General features: G+C 36.4%; 1 protein-coding gene across 1 annotated transcript in view; it reads left to right on the top strand.

Annotated features, from left to right (window-relative positions):
- Positions 1-16,621, top strand: part of Macrod2 (mono-ADP ribosylhydrolase 2) — a 1,968,760-nt gene that overhangs the window by 1,871,998 nt on the left and 80,141 nt on the right. Inside the window, exon 14 of the mRNA XM_035446323.1 lies at positions 7,580-7,657. Within this exon, the coding sequence (XP_035302214.1) occupies positions 7,580-7,657 (78 nt within the window). The remainder of the gene's footprint in view (positions 1-7,579; positions 7,658-16,621) is intronic.

Here is a 16,621-nt window from a genome sequence, read left to right as displayed (position 1 = left end):
TATTTTATTAGTAATGAAGGTGGATGAAGGCAGCACTGGAGTGTTCATGGAGAGATATTGTCTGAACAATAATTTGATTAAACTCACAGAATAGTATTGTAAAGCTAACTTCAAAGATTATGTAGGTCAACACACTCCATTTCTATGTTCAGAAGCTGATAGCTTATAAGGTGGATTTCCATAGAGCTATTAAACTTCTAATTCTAAGTCCAGAATCATAGTCCTCTGTTAGCATTTATGAATCATAATGATTGATTTTCTAACTTGCTTAAATTTTCAATAGCAACTTACCGAACAATTTCTGTTCCAGTGAAGGCATGCTCAAGCTGTTTTAAATAAGTTCCCTGGTGTTTGGAATGTGTGTCCTGATAAGAACCAAATTAGTTGTGTATGACAGTAGTTTTCTAATGTGCCTTAAAGGCTATTAGAGCCTGAATTCCAAATCTCTAGGAATTATTGGCCACCTCTTAATGGGAGTTAACGAGAGCATAATGAAGACAAATGACTAGCCATAGCTCATTTGGACCTCCGGATACCTGGGGCCATGTCCTATCTGAGAATCTGGACACATTTCAGGTAAATATAGTTCATCCTTGTGTATCCAGCCTCACAGGGACCAACCACTGCCAGTGCCTCCATAGCCGAATGCTGAAAGGATGGATAAGGTTATGTGTACCCATCCTATGTAAATAAGTAACTGTTTCCATATCCTTGAAAACACAAACCACCCCATTGACTCTACTAGTTCACTGTGGACAAGCAGCCTGTTGAAATGGAGAGCACATTACTTCCTTCCTAATTGCACCATTTGATAATAAAGGGAAATTCCAGTGAGCCAGGCTACATGTTTGGCTTGATCAAATCAACTCAATTTAGAAGAATCAAAGGGAAAAAAAGGAAATGCCAGGCGATTATTTCAGTGTTACTTTTGTATCAAGTTCTAGTTCCTCTGAGTAGATATTCACACACTTATGTCCATCATTTATTGTGTGCAAACTTATTGAAGTTTCTATACCCAAATGATGATGTAGAAATGGCTTAATGGTAGTTCAGGGCTCCTAATCTTACTAGAAGCAGTTTGTAGAATTCCTGCCTTTTGTCTTCAGAGACAGTTAATCATCTGTTGTCTTATACTAAAGTTCTGGGAAGGAGAAGTGCAGGTACCAAGAGACAATTGTATGCTATGCCTTGTTATTAACTGTTGTCACTATGTAATACAGATGGATTCTGTAACATATTTCCAAAGCTGTTTACATTCTTAGCTGTGGTTCACCTCTGTGGCCAGAATTTTTTTGTTTTTTAATGATGTGAAAATAGCTTTTAGTGAGATGACTTGTAAGGTTATCTTGGCACAATTTTTGTTTTGTTTTGTTTTTGTTCCCCAACTGGGTCATCTTCTGCATTTACTAGATATGTGTCTCAGGTTTTTCTTTAGTTTCTAAAAAAAATATGGTCCTGAAAATCTTTTGTAGAGCCCCAGCATTATAAACATTAGAGTATGGATGTCTGTAGCTACTTTTAATCCTTCTGGTGTCATGCATCCACATGGGAATGCAATAGAAATTCTCTCCTTCCGAAAAGATGAACATATACCTGTCCTTTGGTGTATCTTTCTGTGAGGGTTTACAGGTTTGTTGTGTAGATCCAGGGACCTCCAGATCAAGAATATTTTTCCTGAGAGGATCTCATGTCAAAAACAAGTACTTAGAAGGATTGATAATTCAAAAACAAAACAAAACAAAAAACAAAACAAAAACAAAAACAAAAAAAAAACAAAACAAAAAAAAGGCCGGGCTTTGGTGGCGCACACCTTTAATCCCAGCACTCAGGAGGCAGAGACAGGATGATCTCTGTGAGTTTGAGGCCAGCCTGGTCTCCAGAGCAAGTGCCAGGATAGGCTCCAAAGCTACACAGAGAAACCCTGTCTTGAAAAACCAAAAAAAAAAAAAAAAAAAAAAGAAGGATTGATAATTCAGATAACTTTAGGAAAATTCAAAACTAAAAAAACTATGAAAATTTATCATTTGTTGTCACAGCTTAACCCTACCCAGGTTTATTCCACATAGTAATATGCAATGGTACTAAATGACTACTACTTAATCTTTCCCTTTTATGGGACTTCACATTTCACTTAAGTCAATTTTAAATATTCTTTTAAATCTATTTCAACTTTTTAAATGAGATTTTTGGAAAAAAAACATGAAAGTACTTTTTAGAATTCTTATTCATCTTAAAAGCATATCTATGTATAGAGCTTTGGATTAAATATTTGACTTAATATTTTCATTTGAAAAAATTCTTAAATATGCCATTGACCTTACAGATTTTGAAAGTCAGAATATCTATATAAATTTAATTTCATTTTTTGCTATTTAAAAAAATGAATGAATCTGAGATTTGGGTGATAACTATTTTTAACATTACCAAATAGTAAGTTCTAGAATTAGTAAACAAAGAAATGTAACTTCAAGGTGTCAGATGAACTCAGGGTAAACTAGTCCATTTTCCAAGGTGATTCAGGAATTTGCAGAGGCATAATAAGCTCTCTAGTTACCATATGCATTGCTTCCTAGCCTGGTTAGATGGCTCTCTAGTTACTATATGCAATGTTTCCTAGCCTGGTTAGATGATTTTCTAGTTACCATATGCAATGCTTCCTAGCCTGGTTAGATGACATTCTAGTTACCATATGCAGTGTTTCCTAGCCAGTTTGTATACCTATTATATATTTTCATAAATGAAGTAGCTTCTAAACAAAAACATATTTCTTGTAGTTCTGGAGTTTGGAAAGTCTAAGATAAAGGGGTTGACTGATTCACTGTCTGCTGGTGTCCACTCTCTAGTCTATAGATAAAGCCTTTGTGCTATGTCTTCACATGTTGGGAGAGATGCATCTCTGGGTTCTCTTTTGTAAAGGCATCTGCTCTACCACCATGGGCCAGTTACCTGAGCCAGGCCTTCTCTCCATCTATTATGAATTTGGAGATGGGGATACAACATGAAGACCACAATAACTAGATATATTTTCTCTCTCACACTATGAAGGATACTTTTATAGACATATAAAACATGCCTCCCAGAAAAAAAAAAAAAAAACATGCCTCCCATTGTCCATGCAAACAGAAAAGCTGCACCATCACTTAAAGCTCATAAGTATGATGTAATAGGATCCATCATTTAAAACAAACAGAATCAAGTCCAATGTAACTAGTTTGTGAGGCTGGAAATTCAAATAATGTTTTAAAAGAGTGAATCCCATAGAGACAGTCTTTCATCACTATGTGGTTATTTGTGAATGCTATTCTGGGCTTAGAGGTCTTATCCTGCTTTATGGAGATAAGTTTCACATCTGAAACAGAGCACACTTAATAATGGGTCTTGTTAATATGAAATCATTATCACACAAAATATGCATTGATATATATGTTGCATATCTACATACACTCAAATAACATATCTCTAAGTTGTATTTTCTTTAACATATTTCATACCTAAAATCAGAATATGCCTAAGGATTTATAATGTGCTATACTTTATTTGGTAGCATCAAATAATTGAGCAATTAATGATTGGTTGAACCCTCAAGCCACTAACATATACTCTATAGATTATGTGAGACAGTGTAGAGTTTGTAAGCTTAGAAGTTGCTACAGTAATTTGAAATCAATGCCTTAAACAGGTCAAAATTAAAGTCACACATAATGTGCTTAACAACGCAAAAGCAAGGAAGCATGGCTCTATCTCAACACAGATTTATTTAGAGATTTAATATTTCATATGCTTTTAAAGTATGGTAACATATAATTATCTTGTTTTCAACCATAAAAATCATCCATAGCAACAAGGTCACATAAAAATTGATGACTGTCTATTTTCGCCCCGAGAGTATAGTTTTCTCACCCCTGACTTATAAGAAGATATAATATAGCTTTGAGCAGGAATACATGCCTATGATCCTAGCACCAGTGAGGCTGAGGCAGGAAGATTGACAATTCAGACCTGCCTTGACCACATAGCTAAAGCCTGTTTCCAAACAAAAACTACACCAGGAAGTGGTGGTGCACACCTTGAATCCCAGCACTTAGGAGGCAAAAGCAGGAAGGAGAGCTCTATGAGTTGGAGACCAGCAAGTTCTAGGAAAGCCAGGGCTATACAGAGAAACCCTGTCTTGAAAAATGAAACAAAACAAGAAATAAAATGGAAAAGAAAAGCATTCTCAGCATCACTTTTGTAATTCCTTTTAGGCTTTGGGACAGTCATGGCTGGTCTGCAACTCACTCACAGCTCCTTCCTCTTTCCCCAGCTTCTAGAGGGTCAAATTTTCAGGCCTTAACCACCACACCTGGCTTATAAAGTGCTCCATGGAAGTTGTGAACTGGACCATGTTAGACTGCAGAGGGATGGTTCCTGGTAGAAGTGATAAGATGAAAAATGCTTTGCTGTAGTAGGCATCCCCGCAACCCCCATGAGTACATCAAAGAGACTAAGGACTTCAATGAGTACTAAGGACACAGACAGGCTGTAAATGAGTTTCAGCTAGCCAGAGTATTTGTTTTCCATGGGCCACAACACCAAAAGTGCTCGGCAGTGCAGTGTTGAAGAGGGATATATGTGTCTCACAAAACAGGTCTGGAAAGTGCTGATGGATCCCTATGTCAGACTCCTCTCAACCCTAACCTTCACTTTGCTCTCATGCTCCCTTGATGGTTGTTCACTCACTGTTAAATGTGGTGAATAAAATGAGAAGAACACACATATGAACACTTATACGTGCACGGGCACATGTGCTCGCGCACATGTGCGTGCGTACACACACACACACACACACACACACACACACACACACACACACACATACATACAGGCACACACAAGAATGTGCTGTACATATTTCAGGGTTACAAAAGCTGGAACAGTCTAGTGATTAATTTTTCCAAAGCTTTTCATATGTTTTACACAAATCATCCTACTACAAGCTTATGTGCCCAAAATAAGTCATCATTTAGGACATTCCTTAACTGGATGTGGAAGCATCCCTGCAATCTCAGTCAACAGGAGGTAGAAGCAGGGGATCTCAGGTTCCTGCCCTGACTGGGTTCCATAACAAAAACTCAACTAAAAAACACCACCAATAAATAAATAAACTAATAGACATTTGGGGGTAATATCTGGTACAGTATGTAGTTACTGTTCTGTATAAATTAACATACTTTAAATACACATGAATCTCAATCTTACAATGTTAATGTTGGGGAAAATGAGAGTTGTGTGAAATTACTCACCAAGTTATAACATTTTCTATAAACTAGAAAAAAGAACACTTTCTTATGCTGACACAAATGGTTTCTTTCATCATTGTTTATTCTTGGTGTCAATGTAGAAAAACACATTTGAAGGGTTTCTCTTCAATCTCGTCAATGTTAGCTCCAACATTAAGAAGTGTGTTTTAATGGGAGTTGGCTTTACCGTTTTGACATGCGTGAGATAGCAGTTTGGAGAAATGTGTCTATGCTTAATTTTGCTTCCAATTTTTGACTTTTAAACTCATTGTCAGACTCAGAAAGAACTGGGAGGCACTGAAGATGATTAAGCACTTGCCTTGGGGAATTATTTGCAGTTAATTAAAGCTGCACACTCTGGTGTATACTTGATTCACTGGTTATTAAAGCCGAATCATATGATAACTACCTAGGCTTCTCACTTGTCCATCAAATGTTGCTTGTGGCAGGATGAAGAAACATGCTTTCTCATAATAATCGAAAAACATGACGTTTGCAGCTATCTTCTAGTTTTGAGAAGCCGGGGAGGATGGAAGAGAGGGAAACAGGGAAGGGAATCAAACAAACAAAATTGTATTTAAGATTCTATCTGACTTTGCTGTCAAGGCCTTGGAACTTAGCTTAAAGGTAAAAACCCAGAAAATTCGTAGGAATTAAGGCACAGATTTAATGGCTCCAAGCTTCTCCCTAGCTGAATATTGACAAGATCAGCTAGTAGCATTTAGGTATCTTGAATTTTGTCCCTTTGGGCTATATAAGAAAGGTATACTAGATTGCAAGCTTCGTAAAGGCAGACACCTATTCCCTGTTGGGTCCCCAATGCTAGACCAGCATCTGCCATACAGTCAGCATTCAACAAATACTTGCAAAATGAGTGAAAGGCCAATCTATAGGCTTTTTTCAATGTCTTCTTTAAAGATCCTCCAGGGAGAGTTCAACATTTATCATTCTAGACTGGCAGGAATTCTTTACTACAGAATACTTTGAGCTGTGTCGTTTGTTCTATAGCCTAAGTTGTAACAGTAAAACTGAGAATGTAGGGGCTAGCAAGAAGGTCCATCAAAAAAAGGTGTTTGTCACCAAGCCTGATGACCTGAGTTCAATTCCTGAGACTCACAAAGTAGAAGGGGAGAGACAATACAAGTTATCCATTGATCTCTACATGCATGCCTTAGTGCTCTTTATGTGTGCATGTACACATACACACACACACACACACACACAAAAGTAAAATGTAACAAACAATATTTTTAAAGTGACCATGTGTCAATTACATATTTAAAAGGACACTTAGAGGGAGAAAAATCTCTTTGTATAGAACAGAAGTTCTTTATTCCTTCCTTGCTCTTGTCAACTGCTTTGGGACCTTGAGGTAACCTTGCTGACTGGGGTCTCCCTTTTCCCTATGGTCTGTTGGGGACTAGGCTATGAGGACAAAGAAGCAGAGATGGTGGGCAGGGTTTTTCTGGTTGTGAATATGATGGAAATAACCTTCCAGGAGTCATCTTCAGAGAGACAGCTTAACTTTATTCCAGAGTGAGGGGAACACATAGAAGGGGACAATAGGTAACACCTAATAGGTGCTCATAGTATGCTTTATTTGCATTTGATGGCACAACCCCATCATACAGATAAGAGCACAATACCTAATTATCATATGGGTGCCAGGAGGAGAGCAATTGTAGGAAAATGTGTCAAAGAAGATAAGTCAGGAATCCAAGGTCAGGGACAGCTTCCAAATAAAGTCAGGCAGAGAGTATGAAGGCCCTGTTGAGGAAAGGGAGTCTTCCATTTTGCTTGAAGCTCCAAGAGCTGTTCAGACATGATGGACTGCAACTTCAAGCATCAGGGCCTTCCAACAGCATGCTACTGGCTTTCCAAGATTCAATATCTCACTTTTCTGGGGACTTGGAGCTCATATTTGTGAGCAACTAGAATACTAGGAACACTAAGACATTAAAATTAAATATTCCGTTAATCCTCTCTAGTTTGCCTTCCTTCCATGTTCCTATACCACAATTCTGAGACTTCAACTGGTGTATGCAGCCCACTTTATGCTGTCTTTTCTTTTGCAAAGATACCTCCACTATTTTCTGTTCTTCTGAAGCCTTGTGCAGATTTCTTAGGTAGTGTTTTAAGAAAATAGTCTTCCATGGTAAAAATATTGAAGTGTTTTAATGATTACAGTTGGAAATAGTAAAGTATATTGTCTTAAGTGTAAATCCACCCTGTTACTAATAGAAGAGGCTCCATTTCCTTGTTGAAAATGATGTCTAAGGGCTCTGTTTGTTTGTTAGCAGATTCTGCAAAGGATGACAATACTACAAAAGACAATGATGTTGCCAGTCATTCTGTGTGTGACCAAGAAATCCCCAATGGTAAGTTGTGGGATCATTTTTTAATTCTTTTTCTATTAGAGAATATTACATATTAAAAGTCAGATGAGACATTTTCTAGAATAGTAGAATTCTTTTTTTACATTTTTTCCTTTTTATTTAAATTAGAAACAAACTTCTTTTATATGTCAATCTCAGTTCCCTCTCCCTCCCCTCCTCCACTGCCCCCCAATGACCCCCTATCCCAATCCCCTTCTGCTCCCCAAGGAGTGTGAGGTCTTCCGTGGGGGACCTTAAAGTTTGTCATATCATTTGGATCCAGGGCCTAGACCCTCCCCAGTTGTCTAGGCTGAGGGAGTATCCCTCTACATGTAGAGGGCTCCAAAAATTCATTTGTCTACACTGTTCCACTACCAGTGGCCCCATAGATTGTCCAGACCTCCAAACTGACTTCCTCCTTCAGGGAGTCTGGAATAGTCCTATGCTGGTTTCCCAGCTATCAGTTTGGGGTCCATGAGCAATCCCTTGTTCAGGTCAGCTATTTCTGTGGGTTTCTCCAGCCTGGTCTTGACTCCTTTGCTCATCACTCCTCCCTCTCTGCAACTGGATTTCAGAGTTCAGTTCAGTGTTTAGCTCTGGGTGTCTGCGTCTTCTCCCATCAGCTACTGAATGAAGGCACTAAGATGGCATTTAAGGTAGCCTCCCAAATATTGTTTAGATTGTTTGTTGGAGTCAACCTTGTAGATTTCTGGACATTTCCCTAGTGCCATAATTCTCTTTAAACCTATAATGGCTTCCTCTATGGTGATATCTCTTTTCTTGCTCTCCTCCTCTATTCTTCCCCTGACTAGATCTTCCTGCTCCCTCATGTCCTCCTATCCCCTCCTCTTCTCCCCCTCTCTTTCTTCTAACTCTCTCTCCCCTCCCTCATGCTCCCCATTAGCTTAGGAGATCTTGTCCCTTTCCCCTTCTCTGGGGTACCATGTATGTTTTTCTAGGGTCCTCCTTGTTTCCTAGCTTCTCTGGCTGCTACTTCTTTGCCCTAGATCTAAAATCCATATACGAGTAAGTGCATACCATTTTTGTCTTTTTTGTAACTAGATTACCTCACTCAGGATGGTTTCTTCTAGTTCCATCCATTTGTCTGCAAATTTCAAGATTCCATTGTTGTTTGTTTTGTTTTTCTGCTGAGTAGTACTCCATTGCATAAGTGTACCATATTTTCTTCATCCATCCTTCAGCTGAGGGGCATCTAGGTTGCTTCCAGTTTCTGGCTATTACAAATAATGCTGCTATGAACATGATTGAACAGTTGTCCTTGTTATATGAATGTGCATCATTTTGGTATATGCCTAAGAGTGGAATTTCTGCATCTTGGGGTAGATTGATTCCCATTTTCCTGAGGGACCACCATATTGATTTCCAAAGTAGCGTATGAGTTGTCACCCCCACCAGCAGTGGAGAAGTGATCCCTTTTCTCAACATCCTCTCCAGCATAAAATGTCATTGATGTTTTTTATTTTAGCCATTCTGACAGGAATAAGATGGTGTCTCAGAGTTGTTTTGATTTGCATTTCCCTGATGGTTAAGGATGTTGATATTAACCCACACACCTACAAACACATGATTTTTGACAAAGAAGCTAAAATTATACAATAAAATAGTATTTCTTTACACTGGCCTCATGATGAGATATTGTTGCCATCCTCAATCTTTGTCACTCATTATTTTTAATGAAATTGGCATTGCTCATCTTGTTTATTGTTACCTGTGTGGATTCTATAAGCAATAGTTTTGTAACCATTGAAATAAAAAGATGATAAGAATGAGAATAAGTGTGAGGCATATGGAGAATAATCCCAGGAGACTAAATCTCCATATCCATATCCTTGGAATACCAAGAAAAGTAAACAGAGCCTACAGAAATAAAGCAATCTGTAGGAAAATAGAGAGAAGAATCTTTCCCTAATGCAAGCCAGTTTCTATGCTCAGAATGTAAGCGTGCACATTATATTTATACACAAAGGTAATAAAAACTCAAATAAAAACAGACACCTCCAAAGCCTCATGTAATTTCTGAAGATTGGTGGCTAAGAAAGGCTTGTAAAGTATACAAGAAATATAAAATCAGTACAAGCTATATCACCAGAATCCAGCCCCAACTTCCAGGAAAAAGCAGAATGGCTGAATTGTTTAGGAGCCCATTTCTGCACCTAGTAAAGATATTGTTCATGTTTTAAGTCAAGTAAGAGTTTCTTGGGAATACAAAGATTTAGAAAATCTGTCATGCAGGCATGATTTATGATGAAATGAACCAAAGGCTTGTTTAAAATCTAAGTGCACAAAGGGAAATAAAATTCAGACTGAGGAAGGCACAATGGGAAGGTTCTGTGTGGTAAAGTAAAATTTAAACATATGAAGATTGCTTAAATGATCATTTTTAAATTAGTATCAGAATAATATAACCAAATATCTTTTTTAACTTTGAAAATTTAAAAATTGTTTAAAGGTGACAGTGATGATTTCTACTCTTATTAATTAAAGTCAAAATAACTTGGGCAATTTCTCTAATTATCTCATTAGTAGCAACTAGACAACCTAAACAATATATATATATATATATATATATATATATATATATATATATTTCATTGATTATATTACATTTTATGTAATCCAGTTGTTGTTTGTTACATATGAGCAGCACATGTAATATAAGTATTAGCATTAGATAGCCAGATGATAGATAAATGATAGATAGGTAGATGATTGATAGATAGAAGATAGATAGATGACAAATAACTGACATATATGTACACACATATGAGTGTGATAAAGAGGCTATTTAAAGGTGTTAAAGAGTTAACAACACAATGAGGAATTATCCAAGGTCCAAGAGAAGTGACCTTCTTGATTGTGAGTCCAAAGTTTAACACTGCCTTTGTCTTAGGCAATCTTCTGTTTCAGCAAAGAATATCTAGAGTCACATTGCAAAAACAGGAAGAGGGACCCTTACAGCCTTTTCAATTGTTATGAGTAGAATGCCCAAAGATATATACACTGGCAGAACAGTGAGCCAGTCAAGGGTCTGCTTTCTGAAGCATGGTACTCATTTTCCAATTTCCAACCATCCCAGTTGTGGAATGTCTTTCTATATGCTGTGAATGTGTGTTACTCTCTTTGGTTGATAAATAAAACTGCTTTAGTCTATGGCAAGGCAGAATAGAGAGGCAGGAAATCTAAGCAGAGAGACAGGAGAAGAATGGCAGAGTGTGAGAGATGCCAGCCAGCCACCAATGAAGCAAGACATGTAGAAAATCAAATAACAAACCATGAACCACATGGCAAAGCATAGATAAGAAATATGGGTTAATTTAAATGTAAGAGCTAGTTAGTAATAAGCCTGAGCTATCAGCTATTTATAATTAATAATAAGCCTCTGAGTGATTATTTTTAACATGGCTGTGGGATTAGGTGAGACAAAATGCCTCTGTTTACATTTATACCCAACACATACAGGCAAAGCACCAATGCACATAAAATAGAGATAAACAACTTTTTTAAGATAGTGACACTGGATACTCATGAAGGAACAAAGGCAAGATTGGAAGTTTTAGCTGTAAATTGCTAATATTGAACAAAAGAAAGTAAAAACTAGTCAGAAGGAAAGCATTGATAACTCAAATTAACTCAATGAACACATTCATGTTTTAACAGTATATTAGGAGCATACAAAAGACAGTTTGTGAACCATAGGTTAGATATGAGGGATATATCTGAGTTAAAAATAGTAAAGAAAAAATAAGATGACAAACACTAAAGTAGGGGAAGAAATTTGTTGTATAATGGTGAAGTGTATCATGAATTGAATTAGAGTACAAATTGATCGGCATAAATATTTGAAGAAATAATGTGAGAAACTTTGATAAAAGATTTGGCCCTATTTCATCAAAACTTTTAAACTCCAAGCAGAACAAATAAAAGTAAATCCGCAGCTAATCCCATCTCAGTGAAATTGTTGAAATGGTCTAATTTCTTCAAATATCATACACTCAAAACAGGAAAAATAGAAAATAAATCTACAGCAAGTCCATCACAACAAAACTGCTAAGATTCAAAGATAAAAAGAACATCTAGAAAATAGTCATCCAACAAAAACACCTTGCCTCTAGATGATTTTCCAATATATAAAATGGAAATCCAAAGAAAATGCAACAAAATGATAGTCAACCAAGAACTGGAAACCTTGTAGGAAAAGTGTGTTTCAAGAATAAGAATGAATTAAGGTTATTTTATAGGGGATAAAAAGAGGTTCTGTTGATCTCTAGATGCTCCATGGGGATAGAAAATACTGGTTCTAGGTAGAAAGTCAAAGATGTATAAAAAAATTAAGAGGAAGGTAAATTAAATATGTCTTGCTTATTCTTATGGAAGACAGGAATAGTGTCTTCCTCTATTAGATCTTTTTCTGATGTCATGCAGAGTAACAGTGCTAATGAATATTTGGATTTTTTAAGTCCCAATGACCCCTATAAGAGAGAAAATGAAGTGAGTCCTGTCTCAGATGATTGCTTGGAGGGTTTCCAGGACAAGCCCCATAGGAAAAGAATCAGGCAGATCTTGATGGGCTCCCTGCATAGTGGACACAAAGCTGAGAATCTTGGAAGCTTAAGTATGTATGCAGAGTAGCAGGTCAGTCATAAAAAGATAGTGTTCCTTCAGACTGAGACCAGTTGGAGCATGCATGAAAGGCAATTGCTCATGCTCAAATCAAAGATGCTAAAGGAAAGATTTGATGTTATTAATTTAGCTTTAATGATTAGAATGGAGTTGTTCACTGGGAGGGTGCATGTGAGGGCTTCTAGCCTGGACAATTATAAAAAATGTAGTTTTTATGTATGCTTTAGGGTTTAGCATAAGTTCTATATAGGTTTTTGTTGTTGTTTATTTTCTGTCCTCGATTTCCTATAAGTTTGCTGCAATTTTTAAAAATGGTTAAATGAGGAATGGAGAAAGAAGGAAAGAAAGCAGAGGAACGAACTGTTTATTTTCTTTTTTGATCAGTTGTACTCACAACTTAGGTGATCTTAGAACTCACGATATAGCCTAAGCTGGCCTTAAATTTGTGGCAATACTTTTCCCTCAGGTTTCCAATGTTGGCATTATAGACATTAGCCACCATGATTTATATGAATTATTAATAGCAAGCTACCAAACAAAGATTCTGGCAGAGTGCTCAAGACTGGCACTGCAGAGTCTTACCCCAAACACAGAAGTCTAAGCTGGATCTTAGGAAAGGTAAGTGCATTGCTAGCCCTTTTCCCAGCCTCCTAGGATCCCGGAGACAATCAGATGCAGCAGGGAGTCTAGTCAAGCAGGAACTCATTTATTGTTCCACAGTGTCTTTTAAACAAAAAAAAAAACTGAAGAATGGGAAAATAGCCAGCCAGTGATTTTAAAGGTCAGCCTATCACACACCTTATGCTTTACCTAGTGAATACAAGCTGTTCATGAAGTGACCTCATCTGGTTCAATCTAGGCAACCAATCATTTTTTTGTAAACAACTCAGGACTCGCCCATCTGACTTTCCCTTAGCACCAAATTTGACTGGCTTGTGTGCCCTACATGGCACATAAGTCCATTGAGGTAACACCCAAATTAAAAATTCTGTGCAATGCTTCTAAGAATATAAATTACCTTTAAGAATATCCTTGAAAATTTGTATTAATAATGATGCTGCATACCTATAATCCTATTACCTAGGATGTTGAGACCTGAAGATTACAAGTTTAGTACCAGACCGGGCAACAGAGCAAACCTCTATCTCAACACACACACAAACACACACACACACACACACAAACACACACACACTTGTACAAGAATCATAAATAGAATGAAGTCACATTAGAATTAAAAGATGTCTTGCTTTCCTAATTTCTCCCAAACTCATTATGAACACGAAAGTATATTCAATAATTCATATAATAATAAATGTAAGTAACTTTGCAATGAATGCATACTGTATCAAATGAGAGGACAGAAATATAAACAAATAGGTGTGAGTGTACACATAGAAAATTAGGTTGTCAAGTGTAAGAACCAGAACAATTTAGTTAAATTCAATAATATTGTAAAGACTTAAAAAGATGGAATTAGGAAAATAAAAGGTATATTTTTGGGAATAAACTTCAAATGAAAACAGGAAAGGTGGCTTTGGAACCTATCAGTCAAAAGGCTCAAAGAAGAAAGAGAAGGTCATTTCATATTGATGAAAATTTGAGTCCCTCATTAAATATTATAGTGATGGGTCTTCATGTGTCAGATGGTGAGATAAGATATAATACAAATCAAAACCTGTTGGAAATACAGCAGGGAATTCACAGATGTAATATGGTCAGCAATAATAGAACAAATAGACCAAATATAACATGGGATGTGTTTAGAATGTGATTAACAGTGTAGTCTTGCTGTAGGAAGTGACAGGCAAATCAATGAAACAGACTAACGACTCTAGAAGTGAGACCAAGTACATACACAGGCTGACATTTCAAAGACAGATGACTCAGTAAGTGACCTTAAGACAACTTGTTGGAAAAAAATAAACTGAATACAAACTTCAATCCTGACACTGGCATAAGCTTCAGAAGGGGTAAAGGTGAAATGTAAAAGTAATATAAAATATTAGAATAAAAGAACCAAAGTTATTCAACACTAAAAAGAATGAGCTGTCAAGACATAGGAAGACAGAGAGATAACTTAAATGGGTATTATTAAGTGAAAGAAGCCAATCAGGAAAGAATATGGGCCATATGAGTCCAGTTATATGACATTCAAGCAGGAGCATGAAGATGGGTAAAGATCAGTGGCTTCTAGGAGATGGGAGGGGGTTAGAGGGGAGTTAATAGGAAGAGACAGAGGAATCCCAGGACACTGAAAATACTCAAAATGATACTAAGGTGACATCTGTTACCATGTATTTAGCTAATCTTGTGAAATGTGTAACACCAAAATGAACCTCGGTGTGAGAAAATACTGTGGCGAAACCAGTGTGAGCCCAACAGTTGTAGCAAATATACCACTCAAGCCTGTGAAAGCAAACTGTGGGGAGGCGAGGAGGCTTCCATCAGGGGTATGCAGCATATGGTATATTTCTGTACCTTCTTTTACTTTTGCTTTGAATGTAAAGCATCTCTGAAATACTGTCTTAAAATATCTTTTGCTTTTCCACACACATAATTTTGTGTACACTACAAAATAAAGACATATATCAGTGGTTCTCAACCTTTCTGATGCTGTGACCCTTTGCACAGTTTCTCATGTTGTGCTAACCCCCAATAAAATTATTTTGTTGCTACTTCATAACTGTAATTTTGCTACAGTTATAAATAATAATATAAATATCTGTTTTCTAATAGTCTTGGGTAACCCCTGTGAAAGGGTGGTTTGATCGGCAAAGGGGTCACAACCCACAGGTTCAGAACTACTGACGTATATGGATATATTTGGAATGTATGCTCATGTCCATATATGTCACAAATGGGGTACGTTACTATATCTGATTATGTAAATTTAATGTGAAAAGTAAAAACCAAGTCAGGTACTTAGCAATATCTACTGGGAAGCATAGTCCCATCTAAATGACTAGTACATAATATTCTTTGAGAAAAAGTAGTTCACTTATCAGTAAGAAAAACAAACTATCAAAAATAAGAAAAATTGTAGCCAAAGAGAAAAATGAGCAAAAGACTCAGTTACTCAACAGTAGTTAATAAGAAGTGAAATAATCATAAATGAAAAGATACCCTTATCTCCACTTTTCTAAAAGAAAAGAACATAAAACATCAATATCTTAGCTTCTTTTCTCAAATAACTGAAAATATATGAAGTTGATGGAAACAGTTTTTGAACACATTCACTCACTATTAATGGAAGACAAAGGCCATCAATTTGCCACTAATAATTTTGGTATAATCTATTTAAAACATATGGAGACATTTATTCATAAGGTATCCATTACAATATGGCATTTAATAGTACACACAAAAACTTTCAAAAACATTCCAAAGTAATCCATCACCTGGGATATTATACAACTTTTCAAAATATGGTTATTGAAGAAGTGAATGGTTTTAGAAAAATATGAAATAAAATGCAAAAAAATAAAGGATAAATTCATTTGATCACAAGATGTACTTCCAAACTTACACATATGCACCTACACAGATAAATCAAGGTATGCATATGAACTTTAATTTGTTTATGTGTGTATTTATACACATGAGAAAGATAGCAATTCACAATAGTAAATGTGGCCAACTCTGTAAAATTATGTACAATTCTTAGTTCTTGTAGGTATTGTATTCACAATGACAGTCTATTTGTTGTAACTATAAAGAACATTATTTCACAAATAACTAACATTAGAAGAGTCACTTTTATGGGCCTTAGAAGAGAACCACAGATATTTAGAAGATAATCAAATTCATGTTAGTACAGTTTTATCTTTTGTTTTCAATCTGGAGCTTTTGGGCATGGCAAAGACCCAAGGCTGAATATTAACAACACATTTCAATTTTAAAAATAAAACAATTTTATTTAAGACAAATGTCAAAAAAACAAGGTCTTTATTCTTAGAAAAATCTGAGCATCTAATAACCTGTAAACCAAATAGCTATATTGTTGTTGCATTTGTCCCCAACAGTCGGTTTACACAATGAGTTTAAGTTTAGCCCCAAAAATGCTTCATTCCAGACTGATATCCCCAAACCAATTTTTATGCAAATTACTCAGAGCTGAAGCATTAGCTTGAGCCAAACTTAATTAGCAGGGCTTGGAGAAACAATCATGTGATCCATTTCTGAGGAAAAGTGAATGGATTTGTGGATTATCTGTTCTAATGCCCCTCCCATTAGTATGGGTGATTGCGTTCCTTGTATGAAAAATATATACATAAACTGTGAAATCCTTTGTATTCTTTTGTCTCCTCTGCTAGGAGGATTAGG

The sequence above is a fragment of the Cricetulus griseus genome, chromosome 6 (genome assembly GCF_003668045.3).
Source record: "Cricetulus griseus strain 17A/GY chromosome 6, alternate assembly CriGri-PICRH-1.0, whole genome shotgun sequence".
NCBI lineage: Eukaryota > Metazoa > Chordata > Mammalia > Rodentia > Cricetidae > Cricetulus > Cricetulus griseus.
The sequence above is the reverse complement of the archived record's forward strand: the minus strand, read 5'-3'. Positions and strand labels throughout refer to the sequence as shown.